A 25,281-nucleotide genomic window follows, 5' to 3' on the forward strand; every position below is an offset into this window, starting at 1 on the left:
TTTATCGACTTCTTTTTTTCGGATATTTGAACTTCATGATGAACTCAATACCAAAATGCAGGAACACTGCATCCAGGATATCATTATATACAACAATACGAGCGCTATCCTCCTCGAATCCGAATTCAAAGCGCGAGCTCAAAGACCTCACCACAACAGACCTCTGCTACTACTGGGATACCAGACCCCCGAAAGAGGAACAACTAGCCTTCGCCGATAAGGTCTTCACACCGTCGCGTCACTCACCCCTCAAGCTTTGGTCCGCGGCCAAATTCCGCACAACGCCATTCGCATCCGTCGAGCCCGAAGTCGCATTCCTGGGCCGCTCAAATGTCGGCAAGAGCTCACTACTCAACGCAATAATGGGTCAAGAGATCTGCTGGACGTCATCGAAACCGGGACGGACGAGGGAAATGAATGCGTTCGGAATTGGAGGTACAAAGGGCGGCGAGTCGAAGGTTGTGTTGCTTGATATGCCTGGATACGGAAAGGCGAGTCGGTCTGAGTGGGGAGCGGAGATTATGAAGTATCTCCAGGGACGGAAACAGTGAGTTATGAGCTGTTCCATGTGCATACAACACATGGAACAAAACCTACCAATCTATGATGTACAATTACTGACGAAGTTATAGACTCCGTCGCGCATTCCTTCTCATCGACAGTACGCACGGCATCAAGCAAACAGACGCCGAGATCCTCAGATTATTCCGACACCACGCTATCCCGCACCAGATCATTTTATCCAAGGTCGATAAGTTCCTCGTTAGGAAATTGAAGCAGATGAAGACTGGTGTCACGTCTTCCAGTATCGAGCGACTACAGCTCTTGCTTCGGGGTATCAAACCTCTTGTGCAGCCTGATCCGCGGGCTTCAGAGGGGCCTGGGTCTTTGGGTGAGATTTTGACTTGTAGTGCTGAGGCGACGATTGGTCCTGGCCGGGCGCTGGGGATCGATGCTGTTCGTTGGTCGATTTTGTCTGCTGCTGGCATTGATGGGAGTTTGCAGGGTGGTCGGCTCGCTGTATCGACTCCTGCAGAGACGCCGGCTACTTTGTCGTGAAAGGACATGTCATATTGTCCGAATTCGAAATTATCGTCGAGTTTTTAGACTTGACTCCTTGGTGTGGCTAGTCAGGTCTGATCAGCCCTTCCCCGAGCGCATGCATATCCAGGGGCCAGAGATAAGACACTATTTGTTCCTTTTCTGGGGCGAGGATTGACTTGACCATGGTAGTCAATCCTTCAATCGGATTAGCTATCGTACGCCATCACGAACTAGCCGGCATAGGTCTACAACGGCATACAGACCACTATGTAACAATATGGTTCATGTTCGAAGCATTTGAATGCTTTGCTATCTAGAGCCAGCTGCTGTAAGCAGAATACTATACCAAATGCAATTACAATAAACCTACACACCAGTCCAACTTGTGACAGAATTTATAATAAAGATTGTAAATAATCAATCTATTATGAGCAGTCCGTACGGACAAAGCAAGGCGAAAAATATGTAAAAGAACATCAGCAGGCAATGTCACCGATTTGACAGGTAACAGAATGGGAAGTGAAATACGAATCAAGCAAAGACAAAGAAAACGTATCGATGAGAGATGCATTGGGATGGGCAATTTTCGGGGATACAGGATGATAGAAACCTCCACATAAGAGATGATGGAAAAGATATGGAAATAAAAAAGAAAAACGCCTGGCCCCTTATCGTAATGCTGCAAGATCAAATAATGCCGACCACGCTATGCAAAGGATATTTGTTCCGATGGAAGACGAGAGCTGTAAGGATGGGTATCGTGAAGGGGGAATAGTGAGAAGAGAATAAAAGACAGAGGAAAGGAAGTGGTATAGGGAGAAGGAAGGTTTTCGGATGTTGAGATATTGAAGCCGAAGAGGCATCTCAATCAGACAAGTCGTCATCATCTTCGATTCCGTCGAGGACCTCCTGCCCACGTCGGTTAACAACAATACGTTTCGCGAGTTTGCTTTCCGGGACTCCGTCCCGTGCAGCTCCGAAGTCGAGAACCTGGGTAAAAGCAATATTAGCATAAAGGATCGGAAAACCTCATCAGAGAACACATACTTCGATATAAGTCAAGCTGTCACGCTGCACTGCAGCAACACATCTGCGGTCATTGAACTTGACTTGCCACACACCACTGAGGTCTGTGAGGAGGTCTCGAACACACTCGCCATTTCGCACATCCCACATCTTCAGCGTCCGATCAGACCCGGAGATGACCTTCTGCCCATCATGCTGGAAGCAGGTGATGGCACCGGTGTGTGCACTCAAGGTGTTCTTGCAGTGGCCATGCACGGAGTCCCAGATTCGGAGGGTGGAATCAGCGGCAGCCGAGACGAGGAAATCGTGCTCCAAAGCAAGCAGACCAACGAGGGAGGTATGGCCTTCGAGGTTGTATAGAACGGCTCCATCGTCTAGTGACCACACCTTGACCATGTGGTCCATGGCTCCACTGATACAACGGTTGCGTTTGTGGTCAAGCACCACGCTGTATACTTTCATCGAGTGACCCTGGAGAGTGTGTAAAGTCTGTCCGGTGGAAATCTTCCAGACTTTCACAGTGCAATCGTAGCTACCACTCACAAGAGTATCGCCGTGGGCTGCAATTGCACGAACAGAGTGCTGGTGGCCGGTGAGCACACGCATGAAGTATGGACAGCTAGCGTCATCCACTGTAGGACCACTCTGATAGTAGACTGGGTCACCGGATTTGGGAAGCTTCCACACCCGAAGGTTCGAGTCACGAGACCCAGTAATGATCAATGGTTCTTTAGGCATGATCTCAGGCTGACCATCTGCATCCCTACCGATCTCGGTAGGCAGGACAATTTGCAAGCATCGGACGGTGGAGGTGTGGCCGTGGAAGATTTGAGTGCACCTGGCCCGCTCAATGTCCCAGACACGCACTGAGCGATCAGTGGAGCCGGAGACTAGCGTGTTGCCATGGTATTCAAGAGCCCACACTCCACCTTCGTGGCCCTCCAATGTTGCCTGTAACGCACCTGTTTTAGTGTCGTACACGTTGATATTGGTGTCATCGCTTCCCGTAAGCACCTTGTCAGCGTCAAATTGCAAGCAAGTAACAACATGGCGGTCATGAGCCCGGAAAGCGATATGTTGCGGCTTGACATCCGGCTGCATCCATCCCTTGTGGATGGCAACATGGCGACGGTAGAGGACCTTGAAGAGGAACAGCCCACGAAGAGATGGTAGACCCACTTCAGCGTAGGGCACGGCCCCGGCTGCAGCGTTGGCCGCGGCGTATGGGGCCTCGGACGCGGCAACATCTCTCCTCCAGTCTGGATCGGCGATTTCTCCGCCACTGGATGAGACCTTCCGCTTGGCAAGCTTCCTGCTTGAAGCACGCGTGTTTGCTTTGCGCTTGCCTCGTCGGATCGATGGCAGAGACCCCAGAGGACTCCTACTGCTGGGGCCGGCCATCGAAGGGACAGGAGACGCCTCGATATCCGCCCTGGCCAAAACCACAACGCTGAGATCTTCCTCATGGTCTTCAGGGCCGCTGGACAACTGCCATCCCCATCCCTGTCTTATAGCCCGTTCTAATTCTCCATCTGAGAGATGATATCCATCCTGGTCAAGGAGGTTCTTCCAGCTCTTTTCATCAGAATTAGTGATGTGTCTCCACCTTTTAGACACCTGCGCAGCACGGCACATAGTCTGAACGTCAAGGTATTTGACGATGTTGAGGCTGAGCTCAAGCGGCAGAAGAGCCAGGAAGTCGCACTTTAAAGTGGGATTAACCACATCGGCCACGAAATGTAGAGTAGGTTTGGGACATCTCCGGAGAAACTGATACATGAGATATGTTTTGACCTCATCAGGCACGGAATCAAAGAACTCCAACACCTTGGGCATATCCAGGAGGGAGGGAGGTGACCGTGAGTTTGCGAGAGAATGGCCATTGGCCCGAGTCTCATCTGCATCTTGCAGCCGCAGAGCCTTGTAAAAATGCGAGACATTATGATCTAGACTTGAATCCGTATCAACATCGAGCCCTTCTGAGTCAAAGGAGGATTCGCCATGGAGGGCATTCATAGCAGCGACCGGTGAAAGACTCGGGCTCGGGAGGCACATATCTTGCGCCATAGCATTATCTATTGCCGATAGCTGAGACAAAAGCTCGGGTCTTTCTTGCGTTGCAGATTCTTGGGTCCCATATGTTGTATCACAAAATGAAGCCGATTCATGTGCAGTTGAACTCTCATCCGCTTCGGTGGCCTGAGACTCTTGGGTTCCGGGGTTTGAACGAATCCCAGACAATGCATTCTGCAAGTAGGAATTTTGATTGGATGTCTGTATAACTTTAGCTCCAATTTCAGAGGAGAGGGGTGACGGCAGAGGTTCCCTGCGCGGAAACACCGAGCTGTGAATTCTCGGTCTCGGGGCCACATTTTCGCTAGGTCCCCCCGGGTTGGTTTCGGTGTCTGGGGTGGCAAGCCCGGCGGCAAGATGAGTTGATCCCACACCACTTTGACGAGTGCGGCGTGTAATGGGCTCGGAAGGAACCCGCGACGGGCGAGTTCGCGGGAGAACCGAGGGCCGAGGATCATAGAGTGTGACGGGGGAGGCGGCACGACGGCGAGTATTGGAAGGGTGACTAGAAGGTTGGCTCGCTATTGTCGGAGTGGCCAGCCGCCGGGCGGGGTTCTCGCCCTCGGTGATGAACGAATTGACAGAGCGAATCTGGCCATTTGACGATCTCAACGCCTCGGTATTCTCCTTGTACTATGTATTATTATACTGTAAGCATTGAAACCAAGACCGGCAAGGTAGGAGAAGATCGTACCTCGGCGGCAGCATTTGTGGTATCCTCGGGCTCGTTGAAGATGATTGACTTGTCACCGATCTTGAACTTGAGATTTCTTAGGGCCGCTGGAGTCGGAGTTGAGGCAAGAGGGTATTGTCGGGCATCCAGATCCTTGACGGCTCGCGGGGGTTTGATTGTTAATGGTGGGAAGGAGGTAGTCGTGGTTGTAGTGGTCGTCACCACCGTCGTTCGGGTAGTAGGGGCGAAGGTGAACTGTCCGATAGCCGCATTTGATGGCCCTTGGCCTAGCTCCTCTCTTTCGTCCATTTCACGTTTTCGAGGATGAATGAATCGAGATCCGGGGCTGTGGGTGGCATGAGACGCAGATACGGACGCGTCGTGATCGTTCAAAGTCGAGTCGACTTCAGATATTTGAAGGGAGCTGGGAGCATTTGAAGTCATTGTAAAGCAAGCTCATGTGCAAAAGACAAAGGAACTGTGTTCCCAGATTATCTTTTTTTCTGAAACGCCCCTCACGGTACACCAGCGAAACCATCGATGCAAAGGGTGATTTAGCACATAAGAAGATTTTGGGAAACAAACAGGAAGCAAGGAAGTAAAGGAAGCAAAAGGGAAGGGGAGAAAGAAACAGTGGCGGCTGACAAGGAGTTGGGGCGGAGAACAACATTTATTCCGGTTCCCGTAGGTGGACGATGTCATGAGCCCAACGTTGTTTTCTTTTTTTTTTGTTCTAGTTATTTTAATACTTACTATTACATATATTAGATATTCAATGCTTTCTACCTTATACCAAAAGTACTTAGTGTGAAACCTGGAGAAATCCCCCCCCCTTTCTGCTCTAGACCGGCAGAAATCATTACCAGATATAGGTGGGACCGATATGACCTCAGATAAGCAGGTTTACTTCCCTTCGGTCTCAACCCATTTACAACCTTCATATGTAATGAATAATAGATATTTGCCCCTATATATCGTAATTCAAAATCAAACTATCAGGTTTTTTTTATATTTGCCATCGCCACATATCACGTGAAGTGGGGGGGGCGTGCACCGGGTGGCTTCTTGGCATCTCATTGTTGTTGTTGAAGAAATAAGCGACTAGGGGTTTGGGCACAGGGCACAGGGGTACAGAATAATCATCTTGTTGCTCTCGTTGCCCCTTACTACTCTATGCAAGTTAAATGCCCTAGATGCCCAGGTGGAATACCCACGGGACCGATATCTGCAATATGTCTCGGTCTCCCCCGCATCTATTTAGGTCGATTTAGGGTTTGCTTTGACTCTCCCGCCCATATCCTTGATATATTGCACTATACTTGACACCTTTATAGTACAGGAATACATATTAAAGTATCACCGGGCCCCTTGTTCACTGGAAATCTAATAATAGAGAGGATTGTCCCAATATATATATTAGAGCAAGGTGACGTTTATAAATCGCTGATATAGAAAGCAAAAAGGATAGTACAACAAGGCCATACGAGATAGTGGTTACTTCCGGTGTCTATGAATAGACTGACTGATCCCCCAGATGTTTCAAGATACACGGCATTGCTTTGTTAATGTCTAGCGACTGAAGCAAAGAGATTTTATTCTTAGAGCTCACAGCTCTACCCTTTTCATTGTACCTTTATCCACATTCTGCATAGAAATATACTATCCTCGTCTTCTCCCATTATAAGGTTCAATTATTCACTTTCGATCTTTCATACTCATACTGCCAGAAGCTTGTCTCGCCCCAAGAAAATTGTAGCTTTAGGAGCTGTCTCCGAGTTTGGGACCCCCAGCCCGAAATTCAAGCGGATAAAATCCACCGGGTTCCCGTGATCGCGAGTAGTCTGAATCTATGTTGAACCAATAGCACCTGAGATGGACCCAACCAATTCTAACGGTATAATAGGAGCAAAGCTTGGAGTTAATGAAGATAACATTACATATGACCGTAAGTCGATGTCCCACGAGGTGCATGCTTTTGTAGCTGCGATCTAATATGCTCTTTATAGATCGCATCGCTGTTATATACGCGGTTAGTCATGGCTTAAATGTCTACTATTCACGTTCTGACATATAGAATCCAGTGGATTATTGCCCAGGGATACCTTTGGCGAGCGGGTGCTACGGACAAGCCGCTTCCACGAGCGATATAGCTACTCCCATTTTGTAAAAGGGAAGGGCAATGGCAATTTCGCACGTAACCGAGCAGAATATGTTCCTATATGCGTGGTTGAAAGACACATGAGCGACGAAGCCGATGGACTTCTCGACCTTATAGTGAGCCCCTGGATATATTTATGTTTATTGATCAGTGCTAATATCCATATCTTCTAGGAAAATGCCATCTTCGATGCTCTACTAAGAGGCGTCCTACATGCCGTTCAGCTTACTGTCATTACAGATAAAAGCTCGCCAAACAACGTTTTGGAATCTTACACCTTCACCTTCGACAATTGCGGTGAGCGCGGCACTGCAGATCGCCTAACCAACGGCCCAAGAATGATTTTGTCCGCCCCCATGACGATCGAGCGAGCATGCGAAATATGATTTTCGGAGGGAAGGCCCTCCTAGGGTCCGACGGTTGATCACAATGTGTGCTGAAAGCCCGGCATTGCCTGGTATATACACTCTATTGTTGCTCATTCTTGGTGTTGCCACTCACGCATTGAACAGACGAGCGTAGCTTGGGAATACACGTCTTCTACAAACCGGAATGTCCTGGATCTTACGATATACTTGGGCTTACTGGTTCCCTAGACGGCACCATTGAATGTCCGCGGACTTCGTACTGGAAGAGGATGGGGCGCTTTTACAGAAGCGTCGATAGCGGCTTTCACACGTATGTTTCTTTATCTTGTTTCTTCGTTTGTCTTTACGTTTTCCTTTTTCTTTCTTTGATCAAGACGCAAAACTAACACTCAGAAGTGTCGGCTTGAGAGTGAATCCTCTTCTTTCTACCTCACCCGGTGGAGAGGCTCACTTCCCTTTGGTGGAAGAGGCAAATTTCGACGCAGTACTCCGTTCTGGTGAGGTCGGGATTCCCACACCCGCTCAAATGCCGCTTGAAATAGTTGAGGAGATATATGTCTCCAAGGATGGAAGCACTTCCAGTGACACTGATGGTAATTATATTCATCCTGCTTCACTTTGTTTACATTATGACTAAATCATTTGATACAGACGTAAGAATCACTGAGAAAGAGCTAGAAAAACTTTCATACACGCCCGCTAGGCATCAGGGTATAGCCACGAGGAAAGAGTCAAGAGAAACACGGCGATATGTCAGTCTGGCTTTAATACCGCTCCTATCTAAACTATTCAACGAAATCTGACTTTTAGTAGATGGAGGTACATGTGGACGATAGGATCTTCTTCAGCCAAGAAGACGTGGATGCTGATCAGTCCAGGGTGTACGCAGTGGGTCAATCATTGGCTTACTCTATTGCAGTCAACCCAGACGATATTTCCGAAACCCAGCGTAAAAGCAAATTTCCTGAACGCCCGAGAAGATCCCCGATACCCCTCAATGAGCCACAGGAGGAACATTATGCAGTATGTCCCATTGGCTGCGATGGAGTCCACCTTTCTCAGGATCATCGAGAGATTCGAAGAAACTTTGGCCCGGCTGCATACATTCGTCGTTTGCAGGATGCAGGTTCGAAGCCCACTGTTATAGCAAGAACGGTAGATTATGTTCAAAATCGTTGTGATGCCATCAGGAAGCGAGATGAGGAGAACAAAGACAACCAGCAGAACCTCCAGAAGGGTCGGCGTCGCTATCGGTGTGAGTGCAACACTTGGAGATTCAAGCCCAGCAAGTCTGTAAGTCATGGGAATGGCCTATCAAGTGTGCGATCAGTTCTCATCAATATTGAAGATACAATGTGCCAACTGCAAGGACTACCAGCACACCCTGTGCTATGGCTATTATTCGGCAAAGGACAAACGAATCCCATATATACATTACTGCTACAGCTGCTTGATCGGATATGACTTCGATGGCAATCTGATGGAAGAACTGACTAAGCTTATCTGAATGCGCCAAATAATGAACTTTATCTTTGTCAGGGAGGCACCGCCAGATACGAATTGGCAAGCGGCTAGAGGACTTAGTAAGAATAACTGCCATCCTTCAAATCATTCATCTAACATCATCTAGACTGCAGCGATGACGAGGCTCGTGCAATAATCCACACTCTCCGGAAACTAGGCATTCTGGAATCAACCTTGTCCAAGGGAGGAAATACTCTAGGATAAGGTACCCCAAATTCTGTCTCAGAATGCCAATACCAACCTGCAACACCGTTTACAGCGAAATGCTGGACCCCATGTTGCTCATCCGAGAATATGTAAGTGACTCCATACATCTGCGAGAAGTTCTATGGGTATACATGAGCTAATTACAGAGAAGTACGAGATATCCCCTCCTGACCTTATTAAAGTGACTCGCTCACATTGGTCCCGTGCTGGTATACCGATCATAGGCAAATTCACGGGTGAGTCCGATGAAGAGGCCAATACTATCGACCCTCGCTCGCAGCCTAAAGTTTGGAAGCGAGTGCGCGCTAACCCTTCTGCCAACGGGGATTTCTTTGAGGGGCAGACCTCAAGTAGCGTTTCGAAGTGATTGCTGGATTCATCAGATGAAGAAGGATTTGGAAATGATGTTTCTACTCGGGAGGCCAAGAAGATGAGGCTCAGATAGAGGAATGAGCGCAGTAGTTTACGGAGTATATTTTGTACCAGTGTTTCCCAATTTTTTTGGATATCCACTTATTCTAGAATAATGGGTTGTTTTGAATGCAGCACAGTCCACAAGACTGAATTTTTTGATGCACATCATATTAAGATGCTGACTACATGACAAAAAGAAGGTTTACGATGGAAAAAGTTCTTCTATACGGAGTAATCATTCCATATAAATCTCCATGGTTTATCTTCTTGCTATTCTTGGCCTATCCCCCTATCTAGTGAGGTATACTAGGTTTCTTTGTGCATTTTGTCGCAAAATGATGTCAATACTCAATATTTGGAAAGTGGGATGTGAATTGTGGAGGATTTCCATGATCTTCATGATTTTCATGCCTAGATCCACATCGAAGACAATAGATAGGCGATAGAGCGTATCCAAAACCCTGGAACGAGACCAGGGCTATTGGAGTCGACTATTGGCGACCATCAGGGGGGTATCCGCATTACTATTTGGCCCAGCCACCTGCCAAACCACTAGCCTGGATTCAATAGCGTGCTCCGTTTGACTGGCCATGGGTAGCCGGGATATATTGGTCTCAAGTTGTGTTCTTAACGGCTATTCGACGCGTTTGTTCATTTCCTTTACGGACTGTTGACGTGCCCAACTCGAAACCGAAAAAGCAAAGCCCCTAATTACGTACAGGGAGGTCGATCGACGGTCAGATCGGATGGACATGGATCTCGATCCGAAGTGAAATTGCGCCCTCGGGAGTGTCATCACCGCCTCGTGGGTCTACGCAGTGCACGGAGACCGAAGATATAGGATCTCCGCGATCGGATCTGATCTCTAAAGACGAGGCAAGGATATAAAGTCTGTTTATAGTGTTAGTGCCTACCTTTTTAATTTCTAGATATTAACATATATTAACACGCTCTTTGACATTCTTTGACACTCTTGAAATAGAGGCCCCGGTGCACAGCTTCGCGACTTACAGTATCCACACCTAAGCGCTATCAAGCCGTCAGCCGCAAACGATCAGATTCATATCTCACTTCCCGCGCACATGCGAAGAAGTTTTGCGTTTAATAGAGTCCACATGCAAGTCGATCGTTACCAGTTCCCGTGCGATACATGCATGTACGAGAGCGAGGCAACATTCAGTCGATCATTACCAGTTCCTGTGGGGGCTTGGTGCGTGTGCGAGAGCCCACATGCAAGTCGATCGATACCAGTTCCTGTGGGGGTTTATTCGTGGATGTCCGATGGCTACCGGGGAAACGCGAGTATTTTTAGTCGAACCGGGGTTCAAGGAGAATAACACTGGCTGATATTTGTCACGGAGAAAACCGGCCCCAGGTTCGGGGACTTTACCTACGTGCTGTAGTCTTGACGAGCTCTCAATTTCGCTCCAGTGCATTGGGTAAACGATCGATTTGTCGATCTGGGCGCTGAGATGCGACCGCGGGTGAAGTGCAATCGCTGGACTATCGCTGGGCTATCGTGGATTCTCCATAGTTTTTTTTTTTTTTGGCTCTAGCCTCGACTTGACTCCACATTGTGGTGATAGCTCAGGAAAAAGCATCCATGCGAGTGGATGGGAGGAGGGGATTGGCTACTTAAATGAGTGGAGTAGGAAATAATTCCAATTAACTACAGTAAGGAGGAATTCGTGGGAGGCGTCAATAGCGTGAACGGAGAAAAGAGAACCACGTTCTTCATGCTCGGGGAGTTGTGACTATGTTTTAGGTTGCATATGCCGCAGTAAGGGGTTAAAATCTCCTACTCACCAGTTCAAAAGTACGGAGAATAGTGTTATGCAACTACCTTCTTGCATTCTTATATAACATGATCTATATAACCCAGTCCTTATAACCCCTGAGACCCCAATTTTGGTAACTAAAGAGATCCATATGTATCACAACCTATTTTTTAATATATTTCTGGTATTTCTAATATTCCATGTCGATCAACTTTTGACAAGCCGTGCTCCACTTCAATTTAAAATTGGAATAAATGAAACACCACTGTTCAGCCTATAAGGATTTTGTTCCAGACATTCAGTGGAGTCCCCCCCTTAAGCCTGTGAACAGGAAATCCTTCTGAATTATTAGCCTGTACACGGCTATACAAAAAAACATCACAACCCCAGCGTGTTACGCATTTTGCTCGGATCTTTTATTTTACCAAGATTAGACCTTCCCCAGTCCCAGATCCTTGAAATATTGATCTCTTTTTTCAGGTAAGCTGACCCTCCAATTTCCCTTAAATTGTTGTCTTAAACCCATCTGACTTGTGGAGTAGATCGAAGTGTTGGAAGCGAGAGATACTTGAACTTGAGACCCGCCCAGCACACATTTAGTGAGCCCGTGAGCCCATTGCATCATACGATTTTATGAACAATTGAAACTTGCCCTACATCTCCCACCATGGGACACCGAGAACTCACACCGGTCCATGTGCCACTGCGAACATCAAGTCGCACCCCGGCTCTACACGAACCGATGAACACCCAGGAACCGTCCCGGATCGCAGATCGGCGAACCTCGAAAGCCCAAAGATTTTTCGGAACCGATATATCACTTCCCAAGGAGCATGGCGGGTGGCAGGAAGCTCCAGATGTCTGCCGACCGAGCTTTATCAAGCCACCCAATAATGCTCCTAGACAGAGCAGCGGCTTCGTTCCGTTCCCAAGCTCTTCCGACAACAACCTGATTCCCGATCATAACCTTCGCGTGCGGGCTTCATCGCCTTTGCTAGGCCATGACTACCGATCGTTGGAGGCTGCGCCGCCGCTTCCGAAGCCGTCGAAAAAGGTCCACCATTCCGGTTCCTCATCCACCCTTTTCTCTTATTTCAGCTCGAAAGAATCATCCAAATCAGCCAAGAGCCAAGCACTCCAGCCTAGAGTACGACATGGACTCAGCGGGGAGCCACAAGTGACATATACGCAGGCTCAGGATCCACCGAAGGAATCAAAGCGGAAGATACGTCCAAAAATTGATCTTTCCGTTTTGTTCCCGAAGCCGCGGAATCCCGCACCACAAACACTCCTGTCCCCCCACCGAATGGTCAACTCCCCTTCTCCCATCTCGACAGTTGCCCCGGATTCTATCAAAATTGACAGGACAAGCGGCACAAGCAACTCTACTACGAGGCGATATGTTGAAACACCTCCTCGCCGATCTTCGATCCCCAAAAATGACCCACATCTACCTAAGCATGGTGTCGATAATTCAGATTTGCCTTCAATTGCCGAAAGCAAAAATAGCGAGTGGTCGGAGCAACCACTGGAGCGGACAGTAGGAACGAGTGAGATTGATTTGGCCCTGGATAGATATGCGGCGCGGCGATCACTTTTAAGCCGTTCAAGCATGTATACAAACAGCCGAGAGCATATGCAGCCAGAACAGCAACACCCCCAGGAACCTCGGAAGAGCTCGAGACATGCCCATAGCCCGTCTCGACCCAAGGAGACCCACTTGAGTCCTGCCTCATGTCCAGATCCAAAGCGTGGGCGCGGCTTGAGCACTTCCCAGGAATCTTGGAAGACCAATGAGTCAAAATCAAAGAGCGAGAAGAGCCTGTTGACCAAGAAGAGCAGCAAAAGCACATTGAAAAACAAGGATCTGCGAAATGTCAGTATGCTTTGCCTGTCCTCTTCTTCAGAGGACGAGGATGATGAGGAGCAACCTCCAATCACCGAGTCAAAGCGTAATACGAACAAGCCTAGAAGAGACAGTGTGGCTACCTACGGCGAATACGAGCCCGAGGTCTACACGGCTTCCACTGCCCAGGCGACCACCGCCACGGCGGTAAGACGCTTTGACCGGGCACTCTCGACTAGCACCCGTGGCTCCCACCAAACCGAAAAGAGCCAGCCAGTGCCAGTAGCTCGCCCACGAAAGGTTTCCGAGTCCTCGAATGGGAAGTCTTCTCAGACAACTCGACGATCCACGCAAACTCGCCGTTCAAGTGGAGTTCCCACTATCCCGGATGACATTCTTTCGCAATTCCCACAGCAGCCTCTCCGCTCCCCCGCAGAGTTGAAAGAGTTGAACCGGAGGAGTCGTGTGATCGCGGTGACCCGCCAAGAGCAAGATCTCCTCGAGGCGATGCGCATTCGAAAGGGCAAGGTCACACCCAGTCTGTTCAATGCCCAGGGAGCAGACAGAAGATCACTAGCCTCTGGCCCATCGCGCGATTCCTTCTGCGGATCCGACACCTCATTCTTACGCCTCAGCAATGTTTTCCCGCCATTCGACGTCCGGTCAGAAAAGAGCGCTACCCAGTACAAAGATGGATCGCTCTCCCAAAGCTCGGGTTCGGATACTGAACGGAAACCCCGCACTGCCGCCTCCTCTTCTGGCTTCAGTGCAGACTACTCCGAGAGCCTGCCCTCCCCTTCCACCAGCGGTGCTTCGCCGCTGACCCCCACTTTGCCAATACATCGATTCTCGCCGCTTCCCTCCCCGAAACCACCCCCAAGAGGCCCCCCACCTGCTATCCCCGAAGACCAGAAGCAGCACACCCGCCGTCGCACCGATAGTAGCGAGGCTATCCTGCTGGATGGCGGTGAGCCAAAACGCAGCCACGATCTTCCTCTCTGGTCTTTCGACTTTGATTGGAACCAGGAACACACCAATGTCGCTCGTGTGCACTGATCGCTTGACATTTGATACCCAACACTCTCACTCCACCCCTTACTTTTCCTATTTTACCTTTCTCTTTCTCTGTATTCCTACTTGATTTGATCTTCTACAGTCTTTCCTGCATTTCCTTGACTTGATTGCATCTTGCAGCACCTTTGCTCCAAGCTTCTGTTTATCCAACCACATAGACTACACTTGCCCCTTTCCTACACGACCCTCCTGCTTCTGTCTCACTATTTCTTTATTACTTTTTGAATTAGCGTTCACACGCGGGCTTCCATACCTGCTATCATGTTTTACTTGGGTGGCCCTCGTGTCTTTTTCACGATTTCATTATTTCGGACGCTTGTACCATAATATTCTCAATGATCGTCAATTCAACCGAACTTGTGCAATGTTGCTCGATTCCCCACAGTTCCTACCACACAATGGCGGTCCAGCTTAGCCGGAATCGTATATCAATGCATGGCAACTAGGGATTTCAGGTTTCACCGCTTATATTTGTGCGTTCTTTGAAGTAATTCCTAATACTGTAGATGACTTGAAATGGTATATCAACCTTCTAATGGGGAATATGTATAGTAAGTTGGCCGTTTTTATAGAAGCAAAACCTTGGAATTGTTGGCCGCTTATACTACACTTGGCGATGTAGGACTTGGAATCTAGTTGGTTTAAGATGCGTATATATTAACCCAAATGAGAAATAGCCAATATCGAATGACGTGGGAGGAATAATTATGGGGACAAGAAGACGTGGACCCCTGTGGGTGGACCTGAGAGACCTGGCTCGACGTCATCCAAGGTTAAGGGGGCCAGAATTGAGTGTAAACATGATATATGATATGGCCAGGTATACCGTACACAATATTATATATTATACTCGGACACACCTGCAAAACCCTACCTAGGTACAGACTACGGAGTACGGGGTACACACGAACCTTTGGCCTGTGACTTGATCCACTCACGATCTGACCGCGCGCTTTTCGTCGGTATAACCCCAGATTATTGCCTGACCACTAAATCCTTTCCTTTTACGATTTTCTTTTCTTTTTCAAGTTTTGTGAGATATCCTTCAGACAGTGGAGCCATCCGACGCCCATCCTCTCTTTCGCCTCCCAGCCACCCGCATCGCCTCCGATCACCCTCGGGAGACCATATCGGGACCTAAAAACGAAGATCTCCAGAACAACCCACAACCCCTGGTTCGCGAATTGGGATTTGCAGCTTGCTTTACATCGTACACCCTTCTCTTGTTGCTTCCTCTACTGAATCTATTTACCACATTCACCGGACTGGGGATTGCACTGCGTGCCCCTTTTGCGGAAACATTACCCACTGTTTAGAGGGAACACGCGATCTATTACTTCGCTATGGGGGATCGCGCCCAACGCCAGCCATCTCCGCTGCGAGTTGCGGCCAATATTGCGCCATGGATTCTGGTATGGGATTGTTGGACATCACACGGCCTTTGCGGTCTTGGGGACTCTGTTCGCTGATTTGCCATTGTTTATTTCTAGTTGACCGCGGAGTCTACTGCGTTCGTGTTGGTAAGTCATACTGCGCGACATGGAAAATCCTTGTGATAGGAATGGAAGGCTAATGTGTGTTTTTACGATATTCTAGCTAGCTCATTATTCTCGAGTTATGCCCCCCGCAGGTGGTAAACGTTACCTGACCTCCACGGCCGTCTTCCTAGTCGAAGTCGTCAAGCTGGCCATCTCCCTCACAATGGCGCTCTATGACGTCTCCAAAACCGCACCACCTTCGATGCCCGCCACCTCCCTCTTTTTCTCCCTCACAAGCACCGTGTTCTCAGGCGACAGCTGGAAACTCGCTATCCCTGCCGGCCTCGACGTCTTGTCCAACTCCCTGCTGTTCATTGCACTCTCAAACCTACGAGCTGCGTCTTTCCAGATTACATTCCAGCTGAAGTTCCTTACCACTGCGGTCTTTGGTCTGATGCTCATGAAACGGAGCATCCCTCCCCGCAAGTGGGGCCTGCTCTTGCTTCTTGTGGTGGGCGTGGCGTTGGTGCAAATCCCCGATGCAAGCCCCGAGCAGATGTTGCAGGATGATCATGCGAGCCATCATTTCCCTCGTTCCTTGGAGGAGTGGAAGGCTGTCAAGCAAGGTGCTGGTTCTGGCAGCAGTTTACAAAAGCGGTCTGCAACATACGAGGGTATCGAAGAGGATATCCTGACGGCCGACCCACACTTGAACCCCACAATTGGTCTCCTTGCGACCATCGGAGCGTCTTTGGCTTCTGGACTGGCGAGTATTTATTTCGAGAAAGTCCTAAAGGACAGCTCGAACCATATCTCATTGTGGGTTCGCAATGTGCAATTAGCTATTTACTCCGTGTTCCCGGCTCTCTTCATTGGGATTGTCTTCCGGGAGGGCGAAAGAATCGCTGAAGATGGTTTCTTCCAGGGTTACAATTGGGCGGTGTGGTCTACCATCATCATCCAGGCCTTGGGTGGTATCTTTTCTGCATTCTATGTCAGCCATGCACAAAAGGACGCAAGGAGTTTGGCCACAACTGCCAACATCATTTTGAGCATTGTTGGTAGCATCTGGCTATTTGACTTTGAGGTCAATGCAACAGTACGTGCCTTGCCTTTCTAATACTTCCCAGCCTCTATTCTAGCTCCCCGCCCTCGACATGAACATTATGAACAAGACTGACTGGAACATTATAGTTCCTCCTGGGCTCAGCTGCAGTCCTGGTAGCAACCCACTACTATGGAAACCCCACATTCAACTCTGCAATGGGTGCCTTGCGTCCACCTCCCATCCGCATTGAGACCTACGAAAAGGACCCCGCAGGTCCCGAGGGCTCCCCCGTGGCGCCTCCCAACGAGTTTTCTATCAAACTTCCAACCTCACCTTTCCTCTCTGACGGCATGTCGTCATCCCGTCCTACTTCACCAGCACCAGGCCATACTAGAGTAAGCGCTAGCCGAAATGCAAGCGCGGGCGGATATTTCGACGAGAAATGATTGATGTGACTTGCCATGCACATTACTACTGGTCTACGTGATGAGATTCTTCTTTACGGGAAATGATATTGGATACCTGATAGATGCGGATGTAAGTGCTGCCGTCAAGCCGCCCGCCGCGAGCCTTTGTACTATTCTTGATGCTGCTCCTGATTTGGAGCTAGCTACTCTTCGCTGCCCATTTTGCATGTCCCCTGGCTGTCGAGATATTGTCCGGATTTGGCTCATGTATGCATATATACGAAGCAATGAAACACTTTCATATACCCCACAATACTTGCCAATTCTCATTCTCACTGATTTTGAAAAGACTCTACAGTATATTCGTATACTACAAAGGTATTGGGCGTCCACGTGCCGTCACGTTATCGGGAACTGGACCTTGGAACCAGCTCTGGAGACAATTTGACAATTCGTCCGTTCAAATTCCAGTTTCAACACGAATCATCGAAGTGAATCTCAAAATGCGTCGGACTCATCAGACTCCAAACTTTAAAGCCTTTCAATTGCCTTCTCAGAGGCCCACAGATGCCTGGTCCCCACCTAAGAGTAGCAGAACTGCCATCACCGATCTTGCATCGTCAGCTCAAGATGATGTTCAATTGGATGCCTTTGGTGAGTCTGCTAGCTTATCATCATGATGAGTGTTAATCGAAGCTAGATCTGGAATTACTAGCCTCAGAGGACAGGGACGAGACAATCCAAGCTTCAGGATTTGGAGGTCCTACATCTACGCCGCTTCAAGCGTCTCGTCAGCCTGATCTAAATCCACCGCAATTCTCTCGTTTCTTTCAGCGTGAGTTGCTTGTACATGGGTGCTGGTGTTTCTGTCTTGTTAGTTCAGGATTGACAAGTAATAGCAAGCTCGAGTATCACTTCTTCGCGCTGGAATGGGTCCAGTTCGTCAGACCCTGTACTCGGGCCTTCGTCAAGCCCATTGGCACTTTTTCGTCAGAGGAAGGACGAAATCCGGATGGGAAAACGCCGCCTCGAGACAAGTGATGAGACTAGCCAGTCCTCGCTTCAGGGATCGATCCCCCAAGCAAGCCCAGAGGCTTTGACTAGCAATAGACAAAATCACAACCCTTTCAGCAACATTCCACCCTCTGTGCGGGGAATCGTCCTCGTATCAGTAAATGACATGCCGGAGAATTACCGGTCGATGTTTCCCTTCCCTCTTTTTAATGCTATTCAATCCAAATCCTTCCACTCCGCCTATAACAGCAATGACAACATCGTCTTGTCTGCACCAACCGGCAGCGGCAAGACAGTGGTAATGGAATTGGCTATCTGCAGACTTCTCAACACCCTCAAAGACGAACGCTTCAAAGTCGTCTACCAAGCACCCACCAAGTCCCTCTGCAGCGAGCGCTTCCGAGACTGGCATACAAAATTCTCCAGCTTGAATCTCCAGTGCGCAGAACTGACTGGAGACACGGATCACATGCAGCTACGCAACGTTCAGAGTAGCCAAATTATCATCACCACGCCCGAGAAATGGGATAGCATGACTCGGAAATGGAAAGATCATACGAAGTTGATACAGCTCGTGAAGCTCTTTCTCATCGATGAGGTACATATTCTGAAGGAGACACGAGGAGCTACGCTTGAGGCTGTGGTTTCTCGGATGAAGAATATCGGATCGAATGTGCGATTTGTTGCGTTGAGTGCTACTGTTCCCAACTCCGAGGATATTGCTACCTGGCTTGGGAAGGACGCGACAAACCAGCATGTTCCTGCGCACCGGGAGCATTTTGGTGAGGAGTTTCGTCCTGTCACGTTGAAGAAGTTTGTCTATGGGTATCCGTCTAGCTCGAATGACTTTGCATTTGATAAAATCTGCGGTTCAAAGTATGTGGCCTTTTTTCCAAAGTCTTGGATTCTTCTTTGTTTCTATATCTTCTATCTTTTTGAGTTACTCGTTTGACATAACTGATTCGTGCTTGAAAAGGTTACCCGAAGTGCTCGGAATGCATTCATGCCAGAAGCCTATTATGATCTTTTGTTGCACGCGGAACTCATCGCTCGCGACGGCGAAAGAATTGGCTCGGCTTTTTACATTGACGAATCCACCTGCCAGGCTTTGGAAGGAGCCCAAGAAGCGCCTCGAAGCTCATAACGAGGACCTGAAGAGTAGGTGCTGGGCTCTAATTTCAAACGCACACTGCTAATTTCAAATAGCAACACTCCCTGCTGGTGTAGCATTCCACCACGCTGGGCTGGGCCCCGCCGATCGCCACACTGTTGAAACAGGTTACAGAGAAGGGCATATAAATGTCATATGCTGCACGTCTACACTTGCAGTTGGAGTCAACCTACCTTGCCATCTAGTGGTAATCAAAAACACTGTCAGTTGGCAAGATGGAGGCTGCAAGGAGTACTCGGATTTGGAGATGATGCAGATGCTGGGCCGTGCGGGCCGACCCCAATTCGATGACAGTGCAACAGCTGTCATCTTAACCAGAAAGGAACGGGTCACTCACTATGAGAAACTAGTGCAGGGCTCTGAGAGTTTGGAGAGTTGCCTGCACTTGAACCTCATTGATCACCTTAACGCCGAGATTGGCCTAGGAAATATCTCGGACGTGGAATCGGCTGTCAAATGGCTTGCTGGTACATTCTTGTTTGTGAGACTTCGTCAGAATCCAACTCACTACAAGCTCAAAGAAGATGCAAATCAAGAAGATGAAGATGAGTTACTTCGTCAGATTTGTGAGAAGGATATTGATCTTCTTCGAAAATGCGATCTGGTTGAAGCCGAAAGCCTTCGCTCAACCCAGTTTGGCGACGCTATGGCTCGCTACTACATCCAGTTCGAGACTATGAAAGCTCTATTGTCACTGAAACCAAAAGCATCTGTGTCTGAAACTGTGAGTTCATTGTTCCCGGGTTGCTAAAACGAAGAACTTCAACTGACATACTGTTCCAGCTTAACGTGATCGCACAAGCCGAGGAATTCCGCGAGATCCGCCTCAAAGCCGGGGAGAAATCGCTCTACCGAGAGATCAATCGTGATTCAGGAATTCGATTCCCAATCAAAGTCGACCTAGCGCTCCCAGCGCACAAGATCTCACTCCTCCTTCAATCCGAGCTAGGCGCAATTGAGTACCCCGACAATGAGCCACTCCAAAAGCTCAAATTCACCTTCCAGCAAGACAAAAGCCTAGTCTTTGCACATGTAAGCCGACTAATCCGCTGCTTGATCGACTGTCAAATCGCCCGCGGTGACTCAATCTCCATCCGCAATGCCCTTGAACTCGCCCGGAGCTTTGGAGCAAAGGTCTGGGACCACTCGCCTCTCCAAATGAAGCAGATTGAGCAAGTGGGTGTCGTTGCAGTTCGGAAGTTGGCTGCTGCGGGGATTACCAGTATTGAAGGGCTGGAATGTGCGGAGCCTCATCAGATTGAGATGGTTCTTAGCAAAAACCCGCCTTTCGGGTCAAAGTTGCTGTCGAGATTGAAGGAGTTTCCGAAACTGAGGGTTTGTGTGAAAATGCTGGGAAAGGTGTGGAATCTCTTATGATGTTAAATGTCATTTCGTTAACGTGGGATACAGGAAGTGAAGATCAACTGTGTCAATGTGCGATTTAAGGTTGAAATCGCGTTTTTGAATGACAAGATTCCAAGATTTTTTCAACGTCGCCCGGTATATGTGTGCTGCTTGATAGAAAGGTCTGATGGCATCGTGGTCGACTTTAGACGGACAAGGTGCGATCTTTATCCATGAATCTTTCATTACAGGCAAATACTGATTCCCTTCTAGTGCCATCAAGCTCCAAGAGAAATTGGAGCTTGATCTCACGACGGACATGACGAGTGCGGAGCAAGCCATTGTGTGTCATGTTATGTGCGATGAAATCGGTAAGAATCTTGAACGTTATCAAAAGCGATGGTTCTTTCTAATTTTGTGTTTGTTCATCACATAGTATATTCATGCTGACAATCTTCCAGCAGGGACATGGCGACAAGCTGAGCTCAAACCTAGCCTGCTCTCCCATCTCTTCGCTGCTGTGCGAGATAAAACCGCCAATGCGCAAAAGACTGAAAGCTCGAACCTACCACCTCGTCCCACCAAGGGAAATTTGAATCTCAAAGACACAGAAAAACCGAAGACCAGCACGCCTCATCCCCAAGGACGAGGTATCACTACCATCAAGGCCAAATCTCGGCGGGATACGGACAATTTTGATGGTGATGACCTGCAACTCGATGATTTCCTCGTTGCAAATGAATGTCCTGCCAAGGCGATGGAATCTCAAACGCCACAGCCTCAACAGTTCGATGATCTAAATTGGTTCTCGATCGACGAAGATGAGTACGAGCCAGCCAGACTTGCGAATGGCAAATGGGCTTGTAACCACAAATGCAAAGACAAAACAAGGTTTGAGAAAACCTTTGCTTTCCTTATTTTCATGCTAATAATTTCAGCTGCAAACATTTCTGCTGTCGTGAGGGTTTGGAAAAGCCCCCGAAGCCACCGAAGCGACCTGTAGCGACCCAAAAGGAAGGTGGCCTCAATCAATTGACCATCTCCGAGCATGTTTCAAAGACGAAGAAGATAACATCAACTTCGCAAGCTGGAAAGAGGAATACAAGTCGAGAGAAGTCTGCCCTTTCGGAGAGGGACAAGGATATTCCTCCACACAAGAGAAAGCGGGAAAAGAGTCCTGTGAAGCCCCTCTCCAGTGATTATGGTGATGAAGCCTTCGATGACCTCCCGTCTCCCTCACGTCTTCTTGGGAACAGGGGATCAGGGCTTGCAACATCGGTACCTCCAGTAATGGATGATCGACCGAAGAGCACCATTACAAATGTTCCGGCCATGGAAACAAAGCATACAAACCCCGAACAATCTGCTGCACGGTCTGGTCTTTCCCCAAAAGACCAAAGCAAGTCGCCTCAACGCGAGATAATCGAGATTCCGGATGACACGCCGCCAAAATCAACAGGATTGCCAACGAAAATGAACCAAGACTCCCCTACCAAACAGAGCGCACTGCGACTATCAACAAGGCCAGATCAATCACCCAGCCTGAAACGGAAGGTGGCTGAAGACAAAACACAAGACCAAGAGGAGAAAAAGCGGGTGAAGCAAAGTCCCTTTGTTCCTGCTTCACAACTTCACGCTTCAACCCCTTTGATCGACGAAAAATCACTGAGCCCTGAGCAGCCTGTGTCTCCTGTTTCTCCTGTGGTTGGCGGTCGGATGGATTTGACTGCAGCATGGAACGACGACGGGATTGATCTGCTTGATGAGTTCAAAGATATCATTAAATTTATTTAGACGGTCAAGAATTGCTGGTCAAGTGGTGGGGTCTTTTTTTTCTGCTTTTGCACTCCATCTCTAGGATTTCTTTTGTATGTGGTACTGGATTGCAGCGAACTGGTGAAAGCTACGGTTTGTCTTACTTCCTATATACAATACTGGGGGCCACCCTATATTGACATTTAGGATCCTCCGCACGAATGATAAAGCTATTATCTGTGATTATACGTAAAACATTCGGCCGTACAGACCATGATTTGATTATCTATGTCTCACTCTCAGTATCAATCTAAAACACTAGCCAAATCGGATCATTGTCGACTTTAGACATCGACCCCAAGTACCTCAAGCTCCTTTTGTCCTTAAAATCCATTTCTTTCGGGTCTCTGAGTATGTTAACTGTCCAAAACGATGGGCATTGTGTTGTCATTTCAACTTATGTTTTCGTCTCGTCTCATTTTGATACAATACTCCATGTGCTTTGCTAGATTCATTATAGACTCAATCAGGGGTAGATACCATGGAAAGCCTAGTATTAGATATGTCAATATTTCTGTTTTCTGTTATTCAGATATAAAATATCCCTTGCACGCCGGGCTATTCTTGAATACACACAGCATTCAACAAGATATTCACTCTTCAACATTTGGCGCAGCTTTTGGTACAGATTTTCCGAATTGCGAGATCAATTTAAGCCTTTTTCCAAAATATCCAATCGGAACCCCATTCAATTTCAGAAAGACAAGACGACAGTAGGACTGAACTTTCTAAACCGACCAAGATGACCCGCATACATTACGCTTCTGTAAATATCACCCAGCCGCGCCCTGGAATGGTAATCAATACCAACATACCCTCTACAGCGGACGACGGAAGGTGTCGAGATGGCCATGATCACCGCCAGAGACTTGGTATGGATTCCCTCCCAGACCCAGCCATTGACATGGATTCTAACATTCAACAGAGACGAAGGCTCCCCAGAGGAGACAGCTGCGACGCAGCCTCCCGCGACCCGACCGTCAAGATCGATCTCTCAGGCCGCAAGCTAACCGACGAGGGCTTCGATATATTCATCGATACCCTGCTCGAGACTCACCAGAAAGAGAAAGACGACAATCACCCCGAAGGCTTTGTCCGGCTCTTCGAGCTTCAACTGAGCGGCAATTGTCTAACCTTCAGGTCATTGCCCAAGCTCGGCATGGCAATCAGACTCAGCACCGGTGATCTGAGCAACCTTGATCTGTCTCATAACTGTATCGAGCTCAGTACCACCAGGGAAAAGGCGGCTTGGAAGTATTTCTTGACTTCCTTTGAGGAGTGTTACATGCTCAAGAAAGTCAACTTCAGTGGAAACCCTCTCGGTACTCCCGGCGTGGAAATCCTGGCTAGGATATACACCCGCAGCAAACTGGGGTTCCCGGATCAGAATGCCCCTCTCCCTGTGGAAGAATACCATTCCGGCGTTGTTGGCCAAAGCGAGGACCCGGCCTCTAGTAACAATGCTCGTGGCATTGATCTCTCTATCTATGCCAAAGATCAGAGCCCCGCGAATACTGAAGATCAGGACGCAATGCCCCAACCTCAGGGAACATCCGAGATTGCATCCGAGAGCAATCGGAGACACTTCCGCAAAACTCGTGGACTGCGGTCAGTGCCGGAGTTGATTGTGACCGGAATCCCCATGTCAGCCACTGGAGTTATCCATCTGGCCAGTATTCTGTGCATGCAGGAATCACGCGAGGTCCTCTCTTTATATCTTCCAAAGGCGAAGGTGGCTGCCTCTCGACCGGAAGCCGGGGGAAAGAATCTAAGCATCACTTGGCATCTGAATGAGCATTTGCCTCAACAAGTTCGTCAATTGTTGTATTGGGCAACTGACATTGCGGAGCAAGCTCCGAGTTTCTATCAAAACAGTCTCACTGTGGCGATTAAGAAATTAGAGGTTCCTCAAAGCCCGACTGCTCCGTTGAAAGGTAGATCATGGAGAGGAAGATCTGATATGAAATTCCAATGGGTCACTAAAAACCTCTGAAAACTCGCGACTGAGAGTGAGGTCCAAGGATGTGAGATCTGGGGAATTGCTCTGGGCATGGCCAAGAAGATGCAAGCCGTGCTGTTCAATGAGGAGGTCATTCATGTAAGTTAAATACATACTCTGATCATATTTGAGGTGGGGGGCTAACTCGAAAAAGGCTCAGCTTTCTTCCAGTGAAAAGCTCTTCCAATGTCTTGGAGTTGAAAGGGACTTGGTGGATGCCATCAACCTTGGAGTGATTCGCTCCCGCAAACTGTTGGATGGGAAAGAGTCACAGGAGCCTTGGCGCCTTGTAATTTCGCTAGACACATGGTCTGATGTCATGGGCATGGCCTTGAATAAAGGAAATATTCTCACTGATGATCAGAGGAAGAATATTCTTCAATATGTGGTAGATATTGGCGACAAGCCTGTGCCCGAGAAGGCACCAACGGAGAGGTTATGGGGGTTTCTTTTCAGTGTTGATTGTATCATGTATCACGATTCTTGATCTCTTTTGATTTTCTTTCTGTTGATGCATTTTAGACTTGACTTTTGATTGATTTTTAGATTCATCTCAATTTAGTACAATCTTATGCCTTTACTCCAAACTGCTAAGGAAAGCTAGTTGGTTCTTCATCAATTGCCTGCTCTTCGGTCTCAGACTGGATCCAACTCTCTATGAATGGATACCCTTGACGCATTTATGGTCTAGTAAAGTGGGAATATGAGACACCTAGCAGAAGATGAAATTGTGAAATTCAAGTTTCATTAAAACAAGACGTGCCCATCGTAACAGCCAAGTAGTCACAGGAGCCTGCAACAATATAATGGATATATCTTG

General features: G+C 48.3%; 8 protein-coding genes across 8 annotated transcripts; 7 read left to right on the top strand and 1 right to left on the bottom strand.

Annotated features, from left to right (window-relative positions):
• Window positions 1-38: 38 nt before the first annotated feature.
• On the top strand, window positions 39-1,059 carry N7517_006631 (translation initiation/elongation factor MRX8; the record flags this gene model as incomplete). The annotated part of the gene is made up of 2 exons (XM_056724361.1): window positions 39-547; window positions 633-1,059. The coding sequence occupies 2 exons, from the start codon at window positions 39-41 to the stop codon at window positions 1,057-1,059; spliced, it is 936 nt and encodes a 311-aa protein (XP_056580611.1).
• An 849-nt stretch (window positions 1,060-1,908) lies between these two features.
• On the bottom strand, window positions 1,909-5,260 carry N7517_006632 (F-box/WD repeat-containing protein; the record flags this gene model as incomplete). The annotated part of the gene is made up of 3 exons (XM_056724362.1): window positions 1,909-2,034; window positions 2,092-4,776; window positions 4,838-5,260. 3 exons carry the CDS (start codon window positions 5,258-5,260, stop codon window positions 1,909-1,911), a joined length of 3,234 nt encoding a protein of 1,077 aa, XP_056580612.1.
• Window positions 5,261-6,719: 1,459 nt separating this feature from the next.
• On the top strand, window positions 6,720-8,806 carry N7517_006633 (uncharacterized protein; the record flags this gene model as incomplete). The annotated part of the gene is made up of 8 exons (XM_056724363.1): window positions 6,720-6,761; window positions 6,823-6,845; window positions 6,898-7,090; window positions 7,148-7,271; window positions 7,487-7,652; window positions 7,739-7,935; window positions 7,994-8,094; window positions 8,156-8,806. Coding segments are annotated over 8 exons (1,497 nt in total), but the record flags the coding sequence as incomplete, so codon positions are not given.
• A 287-nt stretch (window positions 8,807-9,093) lies between these two features.
• On the top strand, window positions 9,094-9,440 carry N7517_006634 (DNA-binding HORMA; the record flags this gene model as incomplete). Its single annotated transcript, XM_056724364.1, has 2 exons — window positions 9,094-9,162; window positions 9,225-9,440. 2 exons carry the CDS (start codon window positions 9,094-9,096, stop codon window positions 9,438-9,440), a joined length of 285 nt encoding a protein of 94 aa, XP_056580614.1.
• A 2,492-nt stretch (window positions 9,441-11,932) lies between these two features.
• N7517_006635 (uncharacterized protein) lies at window positions 11,933-14,167 on the top strand (the record flags this gene model as incomplete). The annotated part of the gene is made up of 1 exon (XM_056724365.1): window positions 11,933-14,167. One exon carries the CDS (start codon window positions 11,933-11,935, stop codon window positions 14,165-14,167), a length of 2,235 nt encoding a protein of 744 aa, XP_056580615.1.
• A 1,361-nt stretch (window positions 14,168-15,528) lies between these two features.
• Window positions 15,529-17,157, top strand: N7517_006636 (putative UDP-galactose transporter; the record flags this gene model as incomplete). The annotated part of the gene is made up of 4 exons (XM_056724366.1): window positions 15,529-15,597; window positions 15,676-15,705; window positions 15,782-16,762; window positions 16,858-17,157. The coding sequence occupies 4 exons, from the start codon at window positions 15,529-15,531 to the stop codon at window positions 17,155-17,157; spliced, it is 1,380 nt and encodes a 459-aa protein (XP_056580616.1).
• A 464-nt stretch (window positions 17,158-17,621) lies between these two features.
• N7517_006637 (uncharacterized protein) lies at window positions 17,622-22,441 on the top strand (the record flags this gene model as incomplete). The annotated part of the gene is made up of 10 exons (XM_056724367.1): window positions 17,622-17,772; window positions 17,819-17,953; window positions 18,018-19,008; window positions 19,109-19,290; window positions 19,339-20,027; window positions 20,087-20,662; window positions 20,714-20,865; window positions 20,921-21,018; window positions 21,109-21,538; window positions 21,586-22,441. The coding sequence occupies 10 exons, from the start codon at window positions 17,622-17,624 to the stop codon at window positions 22,439-22,441; spliced, it is 4,260 nt and encodes a 1,419-aa protein (XP_056580617.1).
• Window positions 22,442-23,204: 763 nt separating this feature from the next.
• Window positions 23,205-24,455, top strand: N7517_006638 (uncharacterized protein; the record flags this gene model as incomplete). The annotated part of the gene is made up of 1 exon (XM_056724368.1): window positions 23,205-24,455. One exon carries the CDS (start codon window positions 23,205-23,207, stop codon window positions 24,453-24,455), a length of 1,251 nt encoding a protein of 416 aa, XP_056580618.1.
• Between the last annotated feature and the right edge of the window lie 826 nt (window positions 24,456-25,281).

This window comes from Penicillium concentricum (assembly GCF_028827145.1).
Source record: "Penicillium concentricum strain IBT 3081 chromosome Unknown utg000002l_segment0_segment0, whole genome shotgun sequence".
Lineage (NCBI taxonomy): Eukaryota > Fungi > Ascomycota > Eurotiomycetes > Eurotiales > Aspergillaceae > Penicillium > Penicillium concentricum.